Source organism: Drosophila tropicalis, unplaced genomic scaffold (genome assembly GCF_018151085.1).
Source record: "Drosophila tropicalis isolate 14030-0801.00 unplaced genomic scaffold, ASM1815108v1 contig_593, whole genome shotgun sequence".
NCBI lineage: Eukaryota > Metazoa > Arthropoda > Insecta > Diptera > Drosophilidae > Drosophila > Drosophila tropicalis.
The window spans coordinates 17,186,778-17,212,198 of record NW_027173070.1 but is presented as its reverse complement, the minus strand read 5'-3'; the positions used below and the strand labels follow the sequence as shown (position 1 = coordinate 17,212,198).

Below are 25,421 nucleotides of genomic sequence, written 5' to 3'. Positions count from 1 at the left end.
CCCGGTCTTCTATATGTACATATGTAGATATGTATGTACGTATGTACACATACTTATATCTCCTCCCTGTTGCTGTTGTTTCGTTTTTTCATTGCCTTTTGCCAACTTCAATTAACTTACAGAGAGAGACCGCCTCTGGACCAAAGATATAGCCAACTTCTGGCTATGCCGCACACTAAGTCTGTCGCCATTCAGGGGACTTATTTATTTAGTACTTATATTTTATTGTGGACGCTACCGACCTGGCCAACAAATTCCTATGCAAAGTAATCTTCAGCTTGCTCTTGTTGTTCCACCAACGGGCGGAGGGGAGTGTTAAAAGGCAGAGAGGCAGAAGCCTAGACGCTTAATTACACTTTAAGTAGCCGCAGTCAATATTGATTTAAGTTGGAAATTTAATAGCCCCGTCTAATGAGTCGAATGGTAGGGCCGCCTTGGAAATGGGTCTTATGCGTTGGTGAAGTCTCTGTTGGGCTTGTATCTCAGGATCTCGAGTTTCGCCCAACTTTGTGAGCCTTTAAAAATTTATGCAGGCAATTTTTAATCAGCAAATCAGCATTTTTATGGTTATTAGGTTAAAAAATCTAATTAACAGCTTGCCAAGATTTATGAAAATAACTCAGGCTACAAATAGGTTACATGAAATCTCTGAAATCTGCACTTGGCAAAATGCAAATGAAGTTATCAAAATGAGGGAGAGACCCAAAACAAAAGGGCATAAATAAAAATCCCATGGACTTTTCGATTTGATTGCAAACGAAGTTTTTATACTCTTTAAAGCAAGGTGATGTTTAGAGCTTGTAAGGTCCAATCACTGAGGTATCCAAGATTATAGAACTACATCTACATAGGTAAGTATAAAATATAGTCATTTTTAAGTAGCCTCTGTTTATACTAGTTGAATATTAGCATAATAGATACTGAAAATTCCAAATAACCAATATATTTCCAAACCAATCTTTACTTCTTATCTTCTTTTTTGGAACATTGAGTTTCTAGAAGTTTTTCAATCTCTTCCACACCCTTGTCTATAAATTTATATACCAGAAATAAGGTGCAAAGTAAATACTCTGTGGTTAAAACCCATTGAGTCCGCAGCACATACGAATTTGTGACCGTACATTGGAAAACGAAGTCAACCTTTTTGGAAAGGGTACAAAAAACCCATACTCATATCTTATAACTTATCGATGCCATGGCACCCAGTCACTCAGTCATGTGCAGCAAAGAGAAGAAGTCAAATTTTAAATATGCAATGTTATTAACAACGACATATGGAATTTATGGGAATACAAAACGACAGAAGATGGAGCAGAAGCAGGAGGCAGAAGGAGACTGACTGACTGACTGGACCCTGAAGTCGGTTTGAAAGTTTTTAACTTTATTTAAGTCTCAAAGAGGACAACCTTTTTCCATTGGTCTCTCTTTTTTTCGAGTGACTGGCTGCTGTTGGCACTTAGTTGCCGGCAATTCATTTGCCTGTTAAAGAAGAATGAAAAGGGAGCAAAGGCTGCAGCTGCTGGAGGAGCTTGTTGGCCACGTGCTGTTGGCCAAGTTGATAAATAAGTTTGGTTGTCAGTTTGGCAAATAGCCAAGCATTAATAACACCTTTTTAAGTCTGAAGCTGAGATGCTTTTGAATAGTGAATTAAGTTGTATGAACTTTGTTTATCATTTTCTTTCGCTTTTTTTTTTATTTTTTTTTTTTTGCCAATTTCTGCATAAATTATTTAATTAAGCAAAGTCAAAGGAGGAATATAATATTAGTCATAATTTTATTTACATTTCAGTTTTGATAAGCTTTCGTGACTTTCAACTAGAGAAGACTTGGCCATTAAATTGGGCCATTAAATTTGATTTGAACCCACCACTTTAATGGCCCAACAGAACAGAGAGGAGGATGAGTCGAAAGGTATTTAAAGCGCATCAAAATGCATTTCGAACCAATTTGGTTTGGCCTCCATTTACATAGATTAAATTCCACTTACTTCTTAGCCCCCTCCTCCAGTGGGAGCGGCATTTTTGTTGTTGGGGCTGCTTTCTTGCTCGTCTGCTGCTGCTGCTGCTGCCCATCAATTCTGGCCAATTGTTCTTCAATATCGCTTAACTGTATATCATCAGCAATGGCCATATTGAAATAGCAGAAAGTATCCCTTCTATCTTGTTGTGGCTGCTGCATCAACCGTTCCGTATCCTTATTGTTTAGCCAAACGGCACTCCGATTGCGACACATATTCAAATTACGCAAATCGGTAAAGGGCAATGGAGCAGGATTAGCCAATGTCTTTTGCTGCATTTTAGCCACTTGGGCTGGGGTAAGACTACCCGTGAGCATTGCCACTTCCACATCGTCATCGGTCTCCCCACTGCACGAGATGCCCGAGGAATGGAATTGTTCATCATTGCTGGGAGTCAATTGTTTTGTTTGTTGCATTTGCGAATGGGTCAAAGCCAGGGCCAAGGTCGGTGCTGGCGTTGAGCTCGGCAATTCCAAGGCTATGTCATAAGGCGCTAGGGTCAATTTTGGTTTGGGTTTCGTTTTGGTCTTTATTGCTGATTTGACTAGGCATTTGGCTGGTTTCGAGCACGTCTTTTTCACACTCAACTTGGTCACCGTGGACAGACGAGCCTGATGATTGCTCAGATGTGGTGACTTTGCTGGCACTGCAGTCAATTGCTGCTGCTGCTGCTCGATGGACAACTTGTCCACTCTCTCCGCCGAGGCACTGCGACTACGTCGACTACGACGAATGCTAGGCATATTTCGGGGGGAAAAGTTTTCCCAGATCCGTTTGTGACGATTTTGATAAACTATCGCCTGTGTTTTGACTGATTGTGGCACTGCTGCCATCCGAACTACTACCGCTAGTTGTATTGGCCAAAACAGAGCACTCACTTGATATAATAATATCGCGATAGTTTTTCGTCTGATCTGTTTGATGCGGCGGCAAACAGATCTTCTTCCACCAACGTTTATTCGTTAACTTGGGCAACATGTTGCAACAAATACTTAAATAGGCGCGCGCACTTTTCTCAATCACAAACTAATAAATCAAAGCAATTGACACATTAACAAACAAGTGCAAATAGGTCTGGGAAGATCGCCTTATAAACGACCAACTAACTAACTGGCAAAGCAATTAACGGCCAATTATCCGTTTGTTCTAATTACGTGAGCAGAAATCAATCAAACAAACGAACGACCGAACGTTCGATCGAATCTACAATCGTCTTGCCGGTGCGGACCTTTCGCTTTGAGGCTGTTTAAACAACTGAAGTGCTGCTATCTTTGGCAACGGCCGTAGAAAGTTGGCTGATGGCCAAAACTGGCCAGATTGGTGCAGGTCAAACTCAACACACCAGCCACCACGATCGTTGAGCCAAGAGTGAGCTACTTCACCATGGCTCTCTTCTCTGTTAAGCGTCTTTCTTTTCCTACCTCACTCTCAGCGTTTAGGCCAGTTTTACTCCTATGGCAGGTGTCTGAGTGAGTGAATTAGTGAGTGACTGTTGAGTGAAATTCTTAACCGCATTTATTACAAGTTATTGGTGCTGGCTACTGGTTCGTTTTCGGCCTGTTGATTGGCTGCTGCAGGCCATTTGACACATTTCGGCCTGGTAAGTGATTGACCCATTTCAATCCACTGGACAGCAGCAGCAGCAGCAGCAACTGATGGAGATGGGGTAGTCAAAACAGGAAGACAGGTAAGGGGAATCAAAGAATGGGCGTTTGATTGTTTAACACATTAGCAACATCTTAACCAATAATTAAGTTTAAGTCTTTAATGCTACTGTAATACGGGTAGCTGATTTAGAATTTAACTTTGAATTTGCCCACAAATGAATACAAATGGTTTTGCAGAATGAAATTAATTTAAATGGTTCCAGAAACTGAATAAAGATGAATGAATTTTGGGAGTTAAAACTTATTCCTTAATATTGATAATCGTATCAATCACTTTTAGCTAACTTTATTCTGCTAATCTGATTCAATTGTAAAAGACTCAAAACCTATCTTTTGGCATTGTTTTTTTCCATTCCATTTTTAAGCGCTTTCAAGTGACTTTATTGGCTCTTTAGAATTAACAAATTGATGTCAAATAGATAACAATCAGTCATGGACTCTAAACATAAATATTCATTGCAAATGTAATGGCTATTCCATCATTTCGTTTATAACAAATCAGAAAGCAGAAACCATTTACCCATAAATAAATGAATAAAAATCTTTACCAACTAATTTAACTTGAAATACATATTTCGCTTCCCTTTTACCCATTAATGGTTGGAAACATTTCCAAAAGAAAATTACTTCAGAGAAACTTACTTTTCAGAACTTTTCCATGCGCTTTGCCATTGCGTTGCCTCAACCAAAGTTCAGTGTTTGTCCAACTGTAATGAGAGCAAATAAATTAGTGTTAAACATTTATTCTATATACATCCAACACACACCCACACCCACACCCTCACATCAGAGCGAGAGCGAGAGGAAATTACCCAAAAAATGTGCAACTAATTGAGGAAAGGCAAATGAACAGAATGCTAGCAAAAGTATTTTAATTACCAGCAGCAGGGCAAATGTCAGACCAGCATTCAACTGAAGAGAGACGAAGTAAGTATGAGGAAAAAAGTGCGTCAAAACTTTATTTGACAGTTGAAACAATATAAAACTGAACTGAACAATTCATGAAACAATTTTTTGATTAAACTTGCGACACGCAGCAGCAACAGAAACAGCAACAGACGCAGACGAAGGATCCTTGGCAGTTGGCAGTTGGGTGAAATGTCTGCAAATGTAGTTGGCACTTGGCAGATGGCAGCTGAAAACGTGTCCCCGGCGACAATTGCCTGTTTTGGACACCATCACCAACAGGTAAGAGTCACAAAACAACACAAACAAAAAACCGAAAAAAACAAACCCCAACTGAAACTGAAATTCTAGTAAAACATCTACTATAATGTGTACACCACCAACATTATCCAACCGGGGATCCTTGCTTCCTTCCCTGCTGCGTCATCCATTGCAAAAGGTCGTAAAAGTTGAGATTTCAACGAGCATTGTACACGTGTTGGCTCTGATGCTGTGGCAGTCAGTTCACTTTGCAGCAGCTGCCGCCGATTGCTAGCGCCAACTACGCGACGCCATAAAGCACTAAAAAGTATTAAAACAATTTACACTTTGTAAAAAAAGCAACAACAACAGCAACACCAACAAGAACACAAAAACTGTTGTGTGGCTTGTAGCCAGCACGTGTCGTGTGCATAGAAGGGGGAGTGGGGGCGTGTAGCAAGACCTCAACTCCTCGTCCTGCCAGGACATCTCTCACTTGTTATTAACTTTTTGCCATCAGACAACATGGCGCCCTGTCATAATCATAACTGTATCTCAGCGGGAAAAAAAGACAAACACAAAACGAAACAAAAAATATATATATACAAAATATATATACGGAATAAAATCAAGGCTGCCGTTGACAATCGCGTTATCATAATTTTCGACATATTTTTTCTCATTTTGCCTTTACTTTTTGTCAAGCTAAACTCAAATAGCATTTCTCTCGCTTATTTGCATAAACAACGTGAAAGTCGTAAAGTGAAAAATTGCAAAAAAAAAAAAAAAAAGGAGGAACGAAATTATATATAAAAGTTTACATATAGAATTATAGCCAGAACAGGAAAGGGAAAAGAGAAAGGTGGCAGAGACAGAGACAAAGAGGCACACTCGAATGCGCGACGGATAAGTGAGTAGAAGCTACAAAAAGAAATGGCTTCAATTGTTTCCACTTGGAAGCGAACGCACAATGGTGGAAATTGGAAAATTATCGGTGGAAAAGCTATTTAAAATTGCAGAAATTTGCATAAAATGATTAAAAAGTAATTCCCAAAATGAAAATTTATATGTAAATTTTTTTGTTTTACCTTAAAAAAAGGGGAAATAAGTTTTTTCTTTTCTTAGATTTAAGTTTTTATTTAACCAAATCGATCTTTTTTTTAAGAAGACAGCAATTGTCAATCGATATGACACATATACATATATAATAGGTTAGTAAATAATATTTATCTAATACTATTAGAGGACTTAAGAACTTAGTATTTGAGTATTTGGTTCTGTAAACTAATACGAATTTCAATTGAACTTTTAAAAAGTTGTCTACAAAAACACTTTAGATGTTGTAAAGTCACATATTTTTTCATACAATCTCCTTGTAAATTTCTTTTTCGAAAGGATCTCATCGAAATTGTTTGATCAAAGACATTCCATAGTGCAGCGCTCGACATACCACATACTAACTACAGTGGCAACAACGAGGAGTAATCTCAGCGTGCGTACCACTTGCCATAGTGAGTCCCTGACTACCTTACCCTACCCAACCCTATCCCCAATTCCGAATCCAATCCCAATTTTCAGTCTTATATTCCTCTAAAGCAACTTCCTCTTAAGACAATAAGCACAGAGCATAAATTCTAGTGGAGTGGAGTGGAGGGAAGTCAGCAGGAGACACCAACGCAGTCAGCGTAGGCGGCAAATGTAGCCCTAATGATGACGCCGTGGCTGTTGTTGTTGTTGTTGTTGCTGTTTGCTGTTTACTGTTGCTGGGGAACAGTGGCAAAAACGGTCTGAAGTGCTGCCAATGGCACACGGAACGGGAATGGGAATGGGGAAGAATGGGGAGAAGCTTCGTAATATTTATGAAAAATATTTTTGTATGAAATGTGCTTGGGTAGGAATGACAAAACAACCAGGCGCAATGATTACGTTGATTTGCAAAATGGCGTTGATGACAGTCGTCTTCAGTTGTGTGTGTGTGTGTGTCTGAGTGTGTGCGTGATGTCACGGGGGGCGGTAGGGCGAAGGAGTACGTGGGTCTACTGATTTTTAATTAAAAAAAGCAAAAGCAGAAGCAAAAGCGAACAAAAAAAGAAGAACGAAGCTGCAAGAGGGAATGGCGGACACAAAAAACAACTCAAAGTGCGCGTCACAAGGTTTCCTTTTGTTAATCGACTTGATTGTAAATATTTTCTTGCCTCACTCATCCCCCTCCCACCATTACAGCCCATCCCCTGCACTACGCTTCTATTGTGTTTGTTTGTCATGGTGGCGACTGTTGCTGCGCTTCTAACGGCACATTTCCCCCCATAAGTCCCAGTCGCAGCCGCAGTCCCAATCCCAATCCCAGCACCTGCCGCCTGGCGACTGACTGCCTCCTGGTTTGGTTGCTTCTTTGCCTCACCTTGCCGCACTCCTCACCCCTCGTGACAAGTGTGTCGCAACATTTGCCTTTGTTATTTATGGCATTGTTGCTGTTGCCTGTTGCCACGTGATGTGCTGTGATGTTTGTCCCCACCGTTGATGTGCGTTGTGCGTTCTTTTTCACGCCCCAAGCGCCAAAGTAGAAGAAATGAAACAAAAAAGTTGTTTTTTATGCGAATGCTGATCATAGGGATTATCTAGATCTTCAAATCCTCTGACCCCACAAAACATCTAGGCTTATCGTCAGACTTACTAACTTCACTTATGTATAAACTAATAAGAGATTATGTTGTTTTAAAGTAAGGTGGGTTCTATTTAAATTCACCACTAATGGAAAATTTTTGTGTATGATCAATGAGGCAAATGATTACCATATGATAATGACTTGTTCTAACAAAATTATTGTCATTATATAGATATTGTCGAAAAATTTCAACTAATGCAATAAGCCAGCAGAATGCTGCGATTACGGTTGTTTGTGGTGCTAATAAGTTATTTTGTTTACCAAAATGATTTAATTCAAGGATTTACCATTGGAATGTCTCGCATTGAGTGCAATAGTAATAATATATCCTATGCTCGCATCGATCTCTGCCAACTAAAGTCAGTGGGTCGTGGCGTCAAGGAGATATCCATAATCGTAAGATTATTTGACAGACCAATAAGTAATGCTTCAGTAAGTCAACTCATAAGAAATAATACTTATAGAACAAGCTTTCATTTATAAATAATAATATTATTTGTCTTCTAGTTCGGTCTGGAGTTTAGGCGTCGAGGATACTTTACTCAGGCGATATACAAATATGAGGTCGATGTTTGTTCATTTTTGCGCAATAAGAAACGTAATCCTTTGGCAAATGCTTTCTATGATTTCCTTCAGTTGGCCACCCACTCGAATATGAATCACACTTGCCCTTACAATGTAAGTAATGATTTATCCATTTGATCAGCGTTTCTAAATTGTATTTATTCTTTAGCATGATTTAATTTTGGATCGCTTTCGCGTAGACAAGAATTTAAAATTTAATCTGCCGGTTGAGAAGGGCGACTATACGGTTGATATTACCTTGTATACCTACAATGTGTTACGTGGCACTTTCAGTGCAAATCTGGAATTTCGCGATTAGACCTTATCTTCTTCATCTTGAGTGTATATACAGAGTATTCATGGGACTCGTATCAACAACCTTTTAAGTGACACCCAACTTTAATCTGTTATAAAATGTACCCTAATTTCAGCAAATAACACTAAATTGTGTAGCGTTTCACTTGAAACTGGTTTCCCAGATATTACATATTTTTCATCTTTAAATAAAGGCCAAGAAAATTATTATGGATAATCCTCGAAAAACCTTTTTTTAATAACATTCTGAACCTTATAAATTAAAGATCACGATTCGATTTCTAGACAATTTTCAATGGCCTCAACGCAGTCACCTAAAGAATCATGGGATTCTTAAACGAATTCAAGAATATTTTACTCCAATTTGAGAATTTTGCATCAAGCCTGTGTGTTTCTTCATAAAAAAGTCTTTGATTAAGAAGTTAGTTAACAATTACACACACGTTATAAAAATATATAAAAAATATTCCCCTTTTGATAAATTCTTAGCTTAAAAGGCATTTTCGCCTTTACTTCCAATTTAAGACTGATTTGTATTATTGGTCATAACTTTTTTTTTGGAACAAATAAAATAAATACTTTTAATAACCATATACATATGTATATATTCAACTGCAATGTTCACTAAAGCAAATAATTAGTATCACATGGTCATTAGCAAAGAACCGAAATAGCTTAGTTTAAATTCTCATTTAGTTCGAGCCAAATGGCAAAATGTTGTATCGGCTGCTTTTGATTCTGCCTGGATTGATACAATTTCAAAAGCATTTCAGCCAGGCCATAATTGTACGTGCAACTGGCATGGAATGCAAAGTTCTTGATCCAGCCTATGTAAATTTTACACGATGTGAACTGAAACCAGTGAGTCGAGGTGTTAAGGAGATTTTCGTAGACGTGAAATTGTTTCAGAAACCCGTAGATAATGTCACAGTAAGTTGTCATTTTTGTTTGAGTCATTTAATCGGAAACTTTTCGTACAATAGCTACGCTTCGAGATCAGACGACGCAATTATCCTTATAAGCCACTATATTGGTATGAAATAGATGCATGTGCCTTTATGCGAAATACACGACGCAATCCTTTGGCCACCCTCACGTATGATTTTATTAAGTTTGGCAAATACTCGAATATAAATCATACATGTCCCTACAATGTAGGTTGAATATTAGGTACAGAATGGTCTTAGCTTAACATTTTCTGTTTCTATTTTCCATAGCATGACTTGGTGGTAAATGGCTTACGTATTGATGACGATACTAACCTTCGTCTGCCCATTGAAAAAGGAAATTATGCGATCTATTTATATTGGTCGGTTTACAATGTAATGCGTTCCATAGTCAAGGCATATGTTCAATTGGTTGACTAAAATTGATAATAACTGACACTGTCATACACTTTTATTCTTGGCGGTCATAAAATATGAAAGAAAACTGAATATTAATAAAAAGAAATCGAATTTGATTTCGTTAATTTGACTTGATTTTTATATACAGCATTAGTCACTCGATCATTGTTCTATATTTGTAAGTCAGATCGTTTTACAAAATCTTTTTGCTCAACTTGATACGTTTTTGGCTTGGATAGTTAAATTTATATTAGAAACACATTAAAATGAAATTTGCCCAAAAATACAATTAATCACTCTGTCTGGCATGGATTTAACAAGAGGTATACAGAGTAGAATGAAATGAAACTCTCAAAAAAAGCCTACAGAATTGTATGTATCCCCCAAAATATATTTTAATTGTGCCCATGCCGCTAATTTATAATATATAATTTAGCAAAAAATATACTCCATTATTTGATTCATTGGTTCAGTGTTAAATCACTAACTGACGAGCATATTACTCGAAAATGAATCTCTCTGGCTTTGCTCTACTCAGTTTCGGATTATTTCTTTACTTACGACCATGTGACTTGGTCGTTCGTGTAACTAGCATTGAGTGCGTAAGCAAGGATTTATCCTTTATGAACTTTCCACAGTGTGATTTGAAGCCTGTGAACCGAGAGCTTAAAGAAGTAACTGTCTGGGCTAAATTGCTGCAGAAACCTGTGACCAATATAACAGTAAGTTAATCGGCCTTACTTATTCATTTGAATACACCATGTTGTATTGCTTTTTCCATAGTTACGTGTTGACGTTAAGCGACGTTCTTCGTCTGCCAAACCTATATATATGCTTCAATTTGATGTCTGTACCTTCTTTCGGAATAAGCGACGTAAACCTTTGGCCAATGTCTTTTACGAATATCTACACTTTAAAACACATTCAAACATGAACCACTCATGTCCCTATAATGTAAGTAATGAAATGCAATTCGGAATTTCTTTAAGTTGATCTGTAATTTTATTTTACTTCCAGCATGATATACTTATGATTCAATTGCCCATTGATAAGAATTTAAAGTATTTGCCAATAGATAAAGGTGAATATACAATAAGATGCGAATGGAAAGTTTATAATGTAATCCGAGCCGTAATAAAAGCAAACTTTTATGCGGATGACTAGATCCCATGAAAACCAACTGTCTCTTTTATAATAGAAAATTTAAGGGTCAGAGTTTATAAATTTCACTTGATACACATAATTCCCCATATAATTGTTCTGTATACAATTTTGAACTTTAGTCGTTCTCATTGCTGCTATCTGAATAAATCAATCAATTAAAATAAGTACCAAACTTTGTTAAATAGCATGAAAATCTGTTTTTCTTTCATGGAAATGTTTTATAATTGTTATCCAATGAATGTGACCCCTATAAAAAGTTTTATGAAGAATTTACCAGTCCAGTTCTATTAGCGATTCAGTTTAAATTTGGTAGTGAACAAAATTTGATGTCCAAAATGAATCTCTATGTGATTTTTCATGGCTTTCTTAGTCTATGGTTGATAGCTCCTACTATTGCTATAAGCGTAAATACAGTTATTTGTGAGGTCAACGATACATCCTTTGTCTCTTACCAAATATGTGATCTGAAATCTATAAGCCGAGGAGTTAAAGAGCTAAATGTTACAGCCATAGTGCTTCAGAAACCGGTGACAAATGTCAAGGTTGGTTACCTCATCGAAATATCATATATTTAAAATAAATATTTTCCTTAGGTAAAGCTGGAAATCAAACGAAGTAGTTACTTTTCTGGCGCTTTGTTCTCCAGTGAAGTCGATGGCTGTGTTTTCCTAAAGAGTAAACGACGAAATTCCTTTGTCAATGCTATATATGAAACATTTCAATTCATAAAGTATACAAATGTCAACCATACATGTCCCTATAATGTGAGTACACAAAGTAAAACTTATGCATAAAGAATAACAAATTCTTTTCTTTTTTTTTTTTTTACAGCATGATATTATTTTACAGGGCTTTCGCATCGATAAGAAATTCAGATTTTATTTACCACTTGGAAAGGGTGAATATGTGTTGGAATCTATGTGGTCAGTCTCCGAAGTGTTAAGATCAACAGTGAAAATTTATTTTGTAGTCCATTAACCACAATCCCAAATCTCTTTAAGATTTTGTTCAGAAGAATTTCACCAAAATTTTATCCTTAGTCTGGTTTATTTGTCCATCTATCGAGTGTCTGTTGACAGCTATTAAAGTAACGATTACTCCATCTCTCATATTGTTTGCTCATTTGTCAGTTCCCTGTAATTTTCTGATGAAAGTGAAAGGCAGCAAAAATGCCAAACGCACGCATCGAACTGGCCAAACATGACATGTGTGGACATAATTAAATGGCCAATGCCTACGCCACTTCAAGCTGATGTGATGACTGGTTCAATAAGCAAACGACTAACCAGCCAACAACCAACACCCTCAATTAACAGACGACATTAAAACGAAAGCCGAAAGGCAAACACATTGGCGCCTTTTGTTAGAAATTGCAAGGTATAAACAATGCTTCCTTTACAACCCTCTCCTTCCCACTCAGTCACCCTTTGTATGCATCTTAGCTTTATGAAGAATTATGAATATTGAAAACTCACACCCGAAACATTTTCTCAGCTCAAATCAAGTGAAAAGCCTTCAGTTTTCACTCTTCTTTGGGTATGAGTGTGTGGTGTGTGTGTATGTTGTGTCTAAGCTAATAAACATTCTAACATCCTAGCTGGGTGGTGTAAATAATTAAATTCTTAATTATCTCACACCAACACAACCTATTCCACTCGCTCATGTTGTAAACTTTTCCTAGTCGTGGCGGAGGAAGAAGAAGTAAGTGGATAGCTTTTCCTCGGGATTAGTATCCTGGCATTAAACTTCATTTACACTCGACGGTGACAATGTCACATTCATTTAATTAACTTTAATAATTCATATGTCAGAAACTCGTATGAAAATGGAAAGAACTTTGCTTTAAGCAGGTGAAAAACCAGATCCAAAAACCAAAAAAAAAGAAGCAGTAGAAATAATGTTTTTCCAACAATGTGAGAGTGTTAATGAGGAAATTAGTATTCATTATTAGGTGTCGCTTAAGAGTAGTGTGAGGGCTTATCTCTGTAAGTGGGCGTGCCCACACACTCATTCACTTGAAAAGTTACTAAGCAATGTTGAATAAATTAAAATAAATGTGGATTATTCATTGTAATTGTTGTAGTTGCTAAGTGATAATGTCTTCAACAAAAACAAAAAAAAAAGGGGGCGAAAGTTAAGGGAATTCTATGCAACATCGTTTAGTAGAAAATTGCGTGCACATAAACCTTCCATATATATGATATCTGGGGGGATGGTTCCTAAAGGAATTCAAAACGCACTGATAAGCAAGATGATTAAAAACCTAATTAGCAAATAAACTAAAATAAACTATTTTTTTTTATGATATCATTAAAACCATTTCTCTCTATTTAACAGTCCTACCTTTATGAGGACTTTACACAAGTTATGCAATTGGGAATATATTGTATTAAAAGTGTTTTTATTAAAGTCGTCAAAGTATAAACTATAGCAAGAGCAGTGATTTTTCTTGTTTGGATCAGAAATATATAACAAATCTGCATTTGTGATACTTCATCTCGCAACTAATTGTCAATATATTTCAACAAAATTTTATTATTTGCGACATGTATTTTATTTAAGGTTTTAAATGTTGAAATCTTTAAATAAAAATTTGAAAAATTTTTCGAATTGTGTTATTTTATAATATTAAATAAACCATAAGAAAGAGAAATAACAAATCCTTATTAAATTTCCTCTATTTATTTTGGCTTATATTCAAGCCAACAACCTATAGAAATATAAAAATTGAAAAACTTCTTGTTCGAAAATAACAACAAAGAATCGTCAGGATTAACAATACATATAGAATATTTTTATGGTATAATTTTAAATCCAAAACTCGATCATTTTATTGTTTTAACTTCTAAACTTTCACTTTATATCTAGACAAGAAATTGGCTTTAAATAGGTTAAAATATGTCCTCAAAATGAAGTCCTAAAATACAAAAGTGAAATTCGAAATAAAGATTTATTTATAAATTTCAATTTGAATTTTAAATTTGCAGTTTAAAAAGTTTGCCTAAGTTTTCTATTCCTTACTTTCTGTTGAACATTACCAAATCTTGCCTTTGGCTAGAAATTTTTTTTTTAGAAATTTTTTTTATAATAATATTAAAAAGTTAGGAAATTTAATCTTTTTGCTTCCTTTGACTTTGTTAACTTGTGGCAATTATTCAATTGCAAAAGTTCTCAGTTCTGGGAATTTCATTAGCCACCAGTCCCTAACTCAATTATATGGCATTCATTGGCTCTTTAGTTGTTTAACAAAGCTCGTCAATTAACTTCCCCCTCAAAACAAATATCGTTTTCGAGTATTTTGATTTGAAAACAGGAATTCTGCCAAATTAAGCATTCACATCACATGACACCTTTCTGACTCATTAAAAAAAGGGAACTGGCTAACATGACCTTCCCTGCTCTTTCATCTCACAACCCTCGACCCATCCTCCCGACCGTCCTTTGTAACAATTAGACGCCCATCAACCTTGCCTTGGCTCTCTAACTACAGGCCACTTGATTGTCAGTTGAAACCACTTGGACTTGAAGTTCATTACGATGGCTTACCTTTGCTTGTTGGAGCAATAGACAAGACGGCCCCCACTCTTTGGGTCGCTACGGTTTGGGTTTGTTGACTTCTAATCCAATTAGAATTTTATTTTAACTTTTTCTTCTGCTTGGATCGTTAAGCAATTTGGCACACACATACACCCACATAAACACAATTCAATTGCAACTTTCTGTTGAAATGTCGTAGAGCAGTGAAAATTCAATTTGTTAACATTTCAATTTTCACCTTTTCTTGTTATTCAATTAAGCACAAATATATATACGTAAATATGCAAAACACCGAGAGACACGCGTCGAACACAAAAGAAAACCTTTCGTCAAGTCAAAAGACATAGAACGAAATTCACAAAGCGGAAACTGTCGCGTAATAATCAAGGGAAAGTGGAAGGAAAAGCGGAAAGTCGGATATGCGTAGCGAATATATTCGTTGCCCAAGTAGAAATTGAAGTGAATTTCCGCCTGCACGTTGTGTTTTGCCGCGCTAGCAAACCGCAACTGAAACTGAACTCATTCTGAAACAGAAACCAAACCGGAGTCAAAGTTTTTGTCGGAGTTGGAACTGCGCGCCGGAGCTGGAGCTGGAGCCGTGCTGTCTACCAAGGACACTACCGGTGACGGCAAGTCTATCAGATCGAACAAGTGCCACATACAGTATATCTGTGTGTGTGTGAGTGTGTGTGCTTAGCTTTGTTTTGGTTTGCCAAGCAACCGGCTTCAAACCGTGTTGCATACGCACAGGCGCATTGCGAAATTCTCTCTTCCATTGAAGTTGGCCAAGCGAAAGTTAAGAGAGTCCCACTTGATTGCTTGCTTGTCAATTCTCTTTCATTTTTATTTTGATTTGAAATCACATGTGATTTGATGTAGTTTCCGCTTATATTCTGATTTTACAAGTGGGAACATTATTGATTATACTCCTTGATTGATTTGGGAATTAGAAATTGATACCAAGTTGTATTTGAAACTTATTTGAATGAAATATTTAAATGAAAATTGTTCAATTTCCAACTTATTTTTAGGTAAATTTAATTTAAAATGTTAATAGAATAAAATATGGTCGCAAAAGAAGTCGTTGTATGACTTTAGGGTTTGTTTCTCTTTGTATTGGATGTCCCTTTAAGTGACAATCGTTTCTTTCAAGGATATTCGAGCGTGCGGTATTATTCATTATTAACTTACAGACGAATCGAATTCATATATAACGATTTCATGTAACATTAAATCTTGACCTCAAGCCAATTACCAAAACTTACTAAGCTTACTTACAAAATCTGAAGATTGCTAAATACAACTTTCAGAACTGCTTTCTAATGTGAAGCAACTTCCATTATTTTAGATTTTATGACAAGCGACAATTTAAGGAATAAAACATCTCAGATGTTTCCTTTTTGATGTTATACTTACTTATGTGTCGATTTATAATTTCAAATTGCTGGCCAAGTAATATTACTCATTAATTTGGCAATCAATCAAATGGCTGAAAGTTTTGTGCTCAATAAAACTGGGAGGTAATGAATGTAAATGCATGAAAATTAAAATCAATCAGTTTTAGTGTTAGTTAAACCCCCACAATAATGCAGCCACTTAAGCTATGAGCCTGGTCGATTGGCAAGAAGTCTGCCAAGTAACTTGAAGGACAACACATTTATGCCACCCCAGAGACTTCTTGGCCATTTACGAGAACGAGAACGATGACGATGATGATGATGACGACGACGACGACGGCAAGTGTCGTCCTTGTGGCTACCCCAAAAACAGAATGGAAAAATGAATGAAAGAAAAGAAACAAAAGCAAAGGCAAAACCTAAAGGGAGAGAGAGAGAGGAAAGGGACATCTTGTGGCCAGGACTCTCTGTTTCGCGGCATTTGAGTGGGATGAGTTTGACAAGTTCTTGCTTAAAGTTATTTGCAATTCCTATAAATGTGCATGCGATACGCACCGTTGCCCAATTACGTGTGATCCTTGGGATGAGGAGAGTTCTTTGGCTCAGAGGAACGAAGGAGGGGAAAGCAATGAATAAAATCCTGCCATACTTAGCCACATTGGCTGATGATGAAGGTGCGAGACGAAATGGTATGAACCCACCAACCCTCAAGTTAAAGTTAAAGGTGCATTTACCCCTGAAGGATTTGAATTATACTTTTTCCTATGTGACTTGGCAATTCTTTTTATTTCTGCTCGACTTTTTCATTGACTTGAATGGAGCAGTGGTACGGGAGGATTGGTGGTGGTGGTGGTTAGATGGAGGGTGGTTTGTATTCGTGAATTTTTCAGAATCTGAAATTGAAATTGGTTTTGCTGTTTTCGACGATGTTTATAGCCCAACCCGCTGACAAATAAATTAATGAATGTGTGAAAAACTCTAATAAAATCTGTCCACTATTAAACGGTCATAACAATGGCCCAGATCGAACTCTATGGAATCCGAGTCCACGTTTCTCTCCACACAGTAGTCACTCAACACTTTTGTTCCCATGTGTCGGATACAATTTTACGACAAAGGACGGAAAAAAGTTTTTACAGCCAACAAGCGGAAATGGCATTTTTACTGACCATCTAAACAGTTGCCCCATGGCCAGCGCCAGCTTGGGGAAGACTCTGTGTGTGTGTTCTTGGGGAAGGGATTATTATGTGGTGTGGGCGTGGGATGAAATTGAAAACTATGAAAGAAGGGAAACTTTTTCTGCTGCAATGGCACAAAAATTGATTTGTTGTCGATTTCAGTTTTTGGCTAAAAGGGCAGCAAAAGCAGCAGCAGCAGCAGCAGCTTTGATTCCGTTTTCAATCTAATTTATGGCCACTGCAAGTGCAAGTAAACATGTGCGACAAACGACCTTATGAAGCCAAAAGTTCTCTGATGTTGATGACAGAGGAGTGGTGTGAGTGAAAGGGGGGTTGTGGGGGTGGCTGTTAAATAAAAATACTTTTCTCGCTTTATTGGCATTTGAGTGGAGAAGTGAACTGGACTTGGTTTGTCGATATGGACAGGATGTTTGTAACTCTGCGCGTTGTCAACAACAGAAGCTCAGGCCATTTGTCTTCTTCTGCTTTTAACCAAAAACGTGTTGAATGCTTTTGAGGGGGCAGTGAACGAGGTTGGAACGAGATTGTGCAAAAGATGGAAAATGTCGGAGATCGGCAGTGATCGATTGCAAAGCAAAAATATCTAAAATGATATAAATATCTATATCAAATCGACCATAATATACTCTACTCTAAGAAACTCAAGGTAGATATGATCGAGAGATGAAAGTGTTCACAAATAAAGACATTTGGTGTCCAGGTCATTTATGGCTAATGAGCAAACAAAAGCCTGGGTTGCCACGTGGAATTAGTTAAATATATAGACCTCCGACGTCAGTCAAAAGAGTCCCGATCCAATGGAATAATCATCTATCCATCATTGTCCCTTTTACGAGGAACAGGAGTCGATGGACTAAAACCAAACAACCTGCCTAACTTTTTGTACTGGCGATGAAATAATCACTTTGTACTGCATTAAGTATAAAGAAAATAGTTCTTAACACTTTGTTATGTGCAAACAATTGAATAATTATAATCAACAGCCTAATATAGTTCCAATTTGGTTAAAAACCCAAGTGATATTGATTAACTGCTAAAAATTAAAACTATATAATCAAAATCTATTCGCAAAACATAGTTTTTAGAGACTATTTACATGACCTAGGCATATCTTCAAAATTGCTGATTCAAGTTTTAACTTTTTTTTGGTTTGAGTAAAGGAAATATTACCCCATCAATCAACGTATCCAGTTTTAATCTCTGAAAGGATATTTGAGATAGGATTAGGATATATTGAGTGACCCATGTTAAGTGTCACTCAATCTTATGCCTCAATCTTTCTTTAAGCTATAAATGAAACTCTATTTGATCTGCTTGTGCCAAAATTGCATTGGAATATTGAAATCCACTAATCCGTTTAATCTAATTGATTGTTTGTTATTTGGCTTGGCTACTTGCCTTTTGGTCGATAAAATAAAAAGTAAATGGGAAGTAGAAGCAATAGAAATACAAATTTGACTATAGTCTATAATTAAGATTAATTTTTGTGAGAACTACGAAATTATACTGAATCATTTCTCCAATATATGTACATAATTCTAGTAAGCAACCATTTTGATTTCAATGTAGTGAAGACTTCGTCTTTCTTTGCTCAAGTACTAATAAATATGCATAGGACCAAACTTTGGCATACTAATCAGTTGAGAAAATCTGCAAATTTTTGCCCTTCACAAAGCACATTCACTGATTGAGTTAATTCCTAGCAATTTCAACTGGCATGACCTTTCGAAATGGTTTCTCATTAGCATAACTTGCATATGCTGGATTATTGCAGCACTTTTCTCATTAACAAACTGAGTTATGCCCACTCATGAGCATGCTTTGATACGATGTTTTGTATTTCGTAAGCTCTGACTCCATGACATTGCCCTTTCTATTTAGAATTCTTATTTTTTCGTTGCTTTTGCCACATTTCTTGGCCAATTTTGTCCAGGCAATCTGTTTGTGCCGTCTGCACTGTGCGTTCCACCTACTTAATTATTTGAAGCATTCGCACAATTTTCACAAACATGTTTTTCTTATTCACTTAATTCACTTTTTTTTTGCTTTTTGCAGAAAACAGGTTGCCCCTGACGAAGAGATGGGTAGTAGGTACACCCAGTACAGACACACACACATACACACAGCGCTAGATGGCATCTTCCTAGAGAACATTCCTTCGCTGGAAGCTTTTCATTTATGCCAAAGTTAAGTGAACTTGAAGCCTTTTTCCTTTGACTACTCTTATCTCCTACTGAACACCCTGTTCACTTACATATATACTATATGGGTATATGTATATATATATATATATGTATAAGTTGTGAGTTTTTTAATTGCAGTCTAAATGGACTTCAATGAATGCAGCAACAACAACAACAACAGAAGAAGAGTCAACTAAGGAGAATCTTTCTCTCTTTCTCTCTCTCTCTCTATCTTCGTCTCTCTCACTATGTGTCTTCAACTGGCGGCAGTTTATCTTTTGATTGTTGTTGCTTCTGCTGCTTCTACTCTGGCTATAGTTCCTACTTCATTCGATTCAGTCGAAGTGCTCTTAAAAGCAAAACGACGTCGCAAGACAACAGCAATGGCAATAGCAACTGCAACAGCAACTGCAACAGCAACAGCAGCAACATCAGCGACAACGACGAGAAGACGCCTTTTTTAGTGAGCTGAAGATTTTAATTACAGAAAAATGTTTCTATAGCAAAGTGCACTCGGCCGTCAGTTAAAATGTATTTAAAAGAAATTAAAAGTTTGCGAAAGATTCTCTCTCTCTCTCTCTCTCTTTGGGTCTCCATTTTGTTACGAACTTAATACCACGATTGATATAGCGCATTAAAATGGCCAGCAACTGGCATTTTAGTCAAGTTCTGGCCATCGAAAGATTGATGATGCTGAAACAGAGCCCAAAAGCACTAGCCGGAAAGTCGGTGGCTCTAGAGTTTTGCACAAAACGCACATACTTTGTCTAACTGCCAAATGCAACTGCCCCCACCATCCCGACCACAGAGACCAATCTGCAATCCGCAATCCCATTGCCATTGCCATTACCAATGCCAATGCCAATGCCAAGTGCCTTGGCCACATGCCGCGCATGGCCACAATTCGTAAATTTATTAAACGTCAACACGGCACTGAGCGAAATAAACTTGTCTCACGACAACAGCACAACAGCAACATCGCATCGACCACTGGGTTCTTTTAGTGGTGGTTCCGTAGTTGGCCCATGTCCATCGATGGCCGGCACGCAGCAAACGGTTAAAATTAATAAAGCATCTTTGCTTTCGCCTCTTTTTTTATTTTAGTCTCTGCTAGTTCTCGATAGTCTCGTCTCGTCTTACCATTACCATTTTCCTTTTTCTCTCCTCTCTCTCTCTCTGTCTGTCTTGTTGGTTTTCTTCCGTTTGACCACTTTTTCTGCACAAAACCAACTTGAGCCATCAAAAGACTTGCCACAGACTTGGTACACGTCCAAGTCCAAGTCGTGTGGGTTTTTCTTCTTTCTAACAGTGATATTTATCTTCTAGTGCAATTACCGTTGTATGGGCTCGATTAGGGTTCGGGTTCGAGTTGGAGTCTATGTAGGTTCGGTGGCAGCTGGCTCATAACTTGTATAAGAAGTGGCGATAGACCAGGCTTTTGACATTTGAGAAATGTGGCAAGAGGAATAATTCACTACCTCCCTCCTCCCTTTTAACCAATATATAGAGCAAAAAGCATACAAGAAGCATTTGCAACTTGGAAATAATATCAGTTTCTAATTAGCAACAATAATGATCAATAGAAAGGGAATTCTATGAGAAATAGTTCAATTTATGATGCTTATTAATGAATTGGTTATCGTTTTTACTGATAAGTTTGTCTATTATTATAAATATCTTACAATTAGCCAAGATATGCTAGAAATCGCTTTAGAAAGCCATAACCAAAAAAGGTATTTGTTTTTATCTTAACAACTTTTGTAAGTTTAAGCAGAAGAGAGACTTAAAATTAAAAACACTAGAAGAGATGTCAAACTAAAACTGAATTCAAAATAAAGAATATAATTCTATAAACACTTCACAAATAGTTCCTAGCATTCATTCGTTAGACTTTCTCCATTAGCATTTGGAAGTTAATTATTCATCTTTTTAGAAGTACCTTTCTAAGACCATTCCTACAGAGTTATGAGAAATGAGATTGTTTCCTTTGAGCCAAATAGAACATTTTCATTCTCCTTATTTCTAACCACTTTCAATTTCAAGTGGTGGAGACACTATTATTAGATTGCTCTCTATATAGTTTAGGCATTTGCCGATAAAGTAAAAATTTTTGCCAATTTTATCAGCTTTAATTTAGTTGAACAATCAGTCATGTTTTATCTGTATGAAATGATTAGAAATTTAATAACTGTAGCAACATGAGCAACATAATAAGTAGCAGATCTTAACTAGTTTTGCCTAGCCCCTTTTTCAGAGTCTTGTTTAGTTGTTGTAATTAAAGTACGAAAATGGACAGGAGCAAGTACAGAGAGGGAGACAAGAGGTTAGCCACAATGATGATCATGATGATGATCAGTAACATGAAGAGGCACAAGAACAACAGCAACAACATCTTGTAATTAGACTAAGAAGCAATTTACAATTTCAACTTTAATCTTGTTAGTTTTAATGCGGTTGCAGCTGAAAGTGAACTTGTTACCAACGAGAAGAGGAGAGGGGGAGAAGACGAGAGCAGAGTAGGGAAAGAGTCTCGATGATGGGTTAGGGATTGCGTGCTTGGCATCGGTCTGGCTCTGGTTGGTTTTCTTTTTTTTTTTTCGGGGGTGTGGCCACCACGCCTTCCTTCTCAAGAGCGGTCGAGAGAGGTCAGTGTCAGTCAGTCAGTCGGTGAGTCTGCGAGTCGGTGTACAAGAAGGATTGAGCTGTTGGCCAGCCTTTACTTTTTGTGTGTTGGATGGAAGTTCAGATGCTTTGCTTGAGGGAGTCCTTTGCCTCGTTCGACTTTTGTTGACTCTGTGACTTATGTGGCAAATTACAGCGCATCTTGGCCTTCCAAGAAAAAGAAAACGAATTGAAAAAGCGCCAAATTATCTGCATTGTGTTTTATTGCCACAGCAACGGGCAACAGCAACAGCAACAACAACAGCAACTCGCACGTCATGGCGCCTAATTGAATTCTACCCGGGTCCTTGGTCCTAATCCTTCGTTCGGCGTGTAAGTGATAGCTTTGTTTTGGCTTCAAAATGGCCACCAGCATAAAGGAGTAGGAGACTAATGGGAGTGAGTAACAATTAATTTCACACAGACACCCCGAACTTTTTGCCTGCCCAAATCCCTGGCACTTTTCAAAAAGTTTTTGCCGAAGCTCAACTCGGCTCAAGTTGAGTGTGTGCGGCATAGTTTTGCGGCATGAGGATTTGGATCATGGGGTATGGGCATGGGTATAAGCATGGCTTTTGCTTTTGCCAAAAACAATTTACCGGCTTCCACAAAACTTGCCTGTTTATTGTTTATGGCATCATTGTGCTCTATTGTTGCTGATGTTGCTGTTGCTGCTGCTGCTGCTTGCCAAACTTAAATCCTTTTAGTGCTTTGTTTATGAACTGGCATATAAATTCAACAATTTCTGCACTACAACGCAAAACTTTTCCTCCTTTTTTTCTTTTTCCATTCCCTGCTCATCTTCAGCCTCCAGTTAAAGCTCCTACTCCTCCCTCCTCTGCTCTCTGTCATCCTACATTGTATTTTCCATCTTGTTTTTTTCCCCCCCACCGGTCGCCTTGCCCATTCGTATCGTATGCAGATAATCCTGTTGGCTTTTGGGTTGTGGTTTTTGTGGCATGTGTTGCATAAATGAGTGGAAATTGCTTTATGCATCAGTTGAGGCTTTCAAATGCATAAAAATATGACTTTCGGGTTATAAAATAAACAACAAATTATTATTATTATGGAAATTGGTAAATTTTTGTTTCTCTCTTTTAATTTCAAACTTTAGGATTTTGTAACTGGAATCAGTCTTTTAGGAGGATTTATCTCATATTGTTAATCGATTTAATTAATCCCGAGTCTTTTTTATATGAATCCTTTATAAAAATAAGCAACACTATTTAATAAATATTTAAAAGTGTTGGTAAACTGTTTTCTATATGACATCAGTGTTGCTAAATACATTAATCTGACTCTTGACAGTTAAAATTCATGATTTCTAATTTCATTCAGTGAACAAGTTCGAAGAAGCTAGCATCTTGAGACTAGGTAAGTTGTCACTTATAATAATTTTTTGTATAACACTTTTAACTACTTTTTAATTTTTATGTTCAAAGCTATGAATTTTCTATGGCTTCCGCTGCTATTTTTTCTAAATGGAAATTGGATCCTTCCATGGCGTATTCCCAATCCTTATACACGGGATAAATTTGCCTGTGATACGTTTCAGTCGTTGCTGCGTTTTGAGCAGACTACACATCAGCCGATTTACCAGTTAATAATCATGTCACCGGCATCGGTGCAAAAATTGTTGCTCGTCTTTTATAACGTAAGCGAAGTTGAGCACTTGCGACCAATGGCCAGAGATTTGAGGCTGCTACATAACAGAGCATTTTCAATTAATAGTAATATCGGGATACTTGCGGCTCGTGCGATCCATCAATTATTTTCACATGATGAGCTAATCTATTTTATTGAGCCAAATTTTGTCATGGAGTTCTTTGCCAATGATTTTGACCAGCTGGGCGATGACATTTCGGTGCAGAATTTTTTTGTTTTCGACGGTGAATTTGAATTGGCCAAAGGATTCGAGGAAAGTGTTCGGAACTATTTCAACATTACAATTATGGCCAAACATCAACCTCCGGTCTCTGGTCTTATGCAAGAATTTCGTCTACAGTCTCACGGCCTGGAGATCTACAGCCTAATCAATTTTAATGCTCATCTGGGTAATGAGTTTATTTCGATTGATCGTTTTCATTATGGTAGAGGATTTTTTCGCTACTCCGAATCTCCAATATTGGGCGGGAGTTTAGCCGAACCCACAAATTGCAAAATTCTTGAACTACCTCTCAATGCTGCCAGTACCGAAGGATTGAGCCTCATGTTGGTGATGCCAACTAAGCACATGACACTGCAGGAGCTGGAAGACAAATTCTTATTGCTTAAATTTCAAAGCTTTTGGCGTTTGGCTCGTCAAATGCGTTACACACAAGTTTCAGTGCGTTTACCAAAGGTGAAGTTTACATCCAGGGTTAATGTGGGACTACTTTTAAGTGAGGTGAGTCTGGAACTTTCTGTCTCCTTAACATCCTTGCAGGATAAAAATCATTTCTTTACTTTCAGATGTCACAGATGCATTTGCATAAGCTCTTCAAAATGGAAACGCAATATAGGGGAATGTTTGATAGCGCCTTCAATAGACCCATTAAAATAACACATTTCGTGCAGTCGATCAACATGCAACTCATTGCTCCCGGTGTAGTCCAACTGAGAGGTAAACTTTAAACCGATTACCATAATCATGTTACAGCCTTTTCTCATTCACTACTCTCCTCCCTTCCATATAGAGCCCATCAATTCGCAAAGCTTTTTCAATGTGAGCCATTCGTTCGATTGTGCGGAGGGACCTTTCCTATTTCTAGTTAGATCGAGCAGTGTCATCTACTTCATGGGACACTATAGACGCATCCCCAAGGCTTTTAGGGCCAGGGCTCACTTTGGGCAATACTAACAACATGTGCTGCCTGTACGAACGATCGATGGATTGATGGTTACTTTCATTAGGCCCCATCCAAGGCCCTCACGCTTGACAATGACGTATCTTACAAAGCATGTGAAAAATTGCAGACATCCACAACACAAAAACAAAACAAAACAAAATGAAAAAACAAAAAAACAGAAATACAACTAGGAGAACAAAAAACGAACAGCGAAAAAACAAAACCGGCCCCAGTTAAATTGGAATCTCTTAGTATTTGTTTCCATCTGCCTCTGGTCCCGGTCCCTCCACACGCCACCCTCCGTTTCACATCTGTTTGTTTAAATGTTGCATTGTTGGCCTCTTAGCGTTCATTTGATGAGCATTTCCAGGGCCCGGACACAGAACAGACCTGGCCAGGCGAGGCACTTGTTCTTTTCGGCAGAGCCAACAGCAGCCAAAGAGGGAGCAGCTGAAAGGGAAGTTGGCAAACAAACGGTAGCTGGCAGTCGTCGCCACTCCCTAGTCGGTGGAGCTGGAGTTGAAGTTCGAATCAGTGCGGGGGGCAGTCGGAGGTGGAATCACAGTCTAAATGACTTTGACATTCCACGGCGATTTGAATTCAATTCAATCAAACTGAAAAAGGACCGAGAGGAAAAACAATGCCGATAAATTGGCCTCTTCGTCTTGATTTTTATGTTTCCTGTTTGCCAATTTTCCACTTTAATTTCACAATTTAAATGTGCGGCTTGTC

The 25,421-nt window shown here is 37.6% G+C and overlaps 3 protein-coding genes across 4 annotated transcripts in view; 2 read left to right on the top strand and 1 right to left on the bottom strand.

Annotated features, from left to right (window-relative positions):
* Window positions 1-14,804, bottom strand: part of esn (espinas) — a 39,451-nt gene extending 24,647 nt beyond the window's left edge. Inside the window, exons 1-2 of the mRNA XM_068290994.1 lie at window positions 14,431-14,804; window positions 4,327-4,391 (exon numbers count right to left, since the gene is read on the bottom strand). The gene's annotated coding sequence lies outside the window, so the exon portion shown is untranslated. The remainder of the gene's footprint in view (window positions 1-4,326; window positions 4,392-14,430) is intronic.
* Window positions 7,790-8,378, top strand: LOC137578233 (uncharacterized). The gene is made up of 3 exons (XM_068291903.1): window positions 7,790-7,891; window positions 8,003-8,173; window positions 8,229-8,378. Exons 1-3 carry the CDS (start codon window positions 7,790-7,792, stop codon window positions 8,376-8,378), a joined length of 423 nt encoding a protein of 140 aa, XP_068148004.1.
* Window positions 14,805-23,163: 8,359 nt separating the features above from the next.
* LOC137577514 (uncharacterized) lies at window positions 23,164-25,079 on the top strand. Of its 2 annotated transcripts, XM_068291004.1 has the most exons (4): window positions 23,164-23,235; window positions 23,304-24,247; window positions 24,313-24,463; window positions 24,537-25,079. In XM_068291004.1, exons 2-4 carry the CDS (start codon window positions 23,306-23,308, stop codon window positions 24,698-24,700), a joined length of 1,257 nt encoding a protein of 418 aa, XP_068147105.1. In that variant the 5' UTR covers window positions 23,164-23,235; window positions 23,304-23,305; the 3' UTR covers window positions 24,701-25,079. The 2 variants fall into 2 exon arrangements, with proteins under 2 accessions (XP_068147105.1, XP_068147103.1); XM_068291002.1 differs by lacking the exon at window positions 23,164-23,235 and having other exon boundaries at window positions 23,271-24,247.
* The last annotated feature ends 342 nt before the right edge of the window (window positions 25,080-25,421 follow it).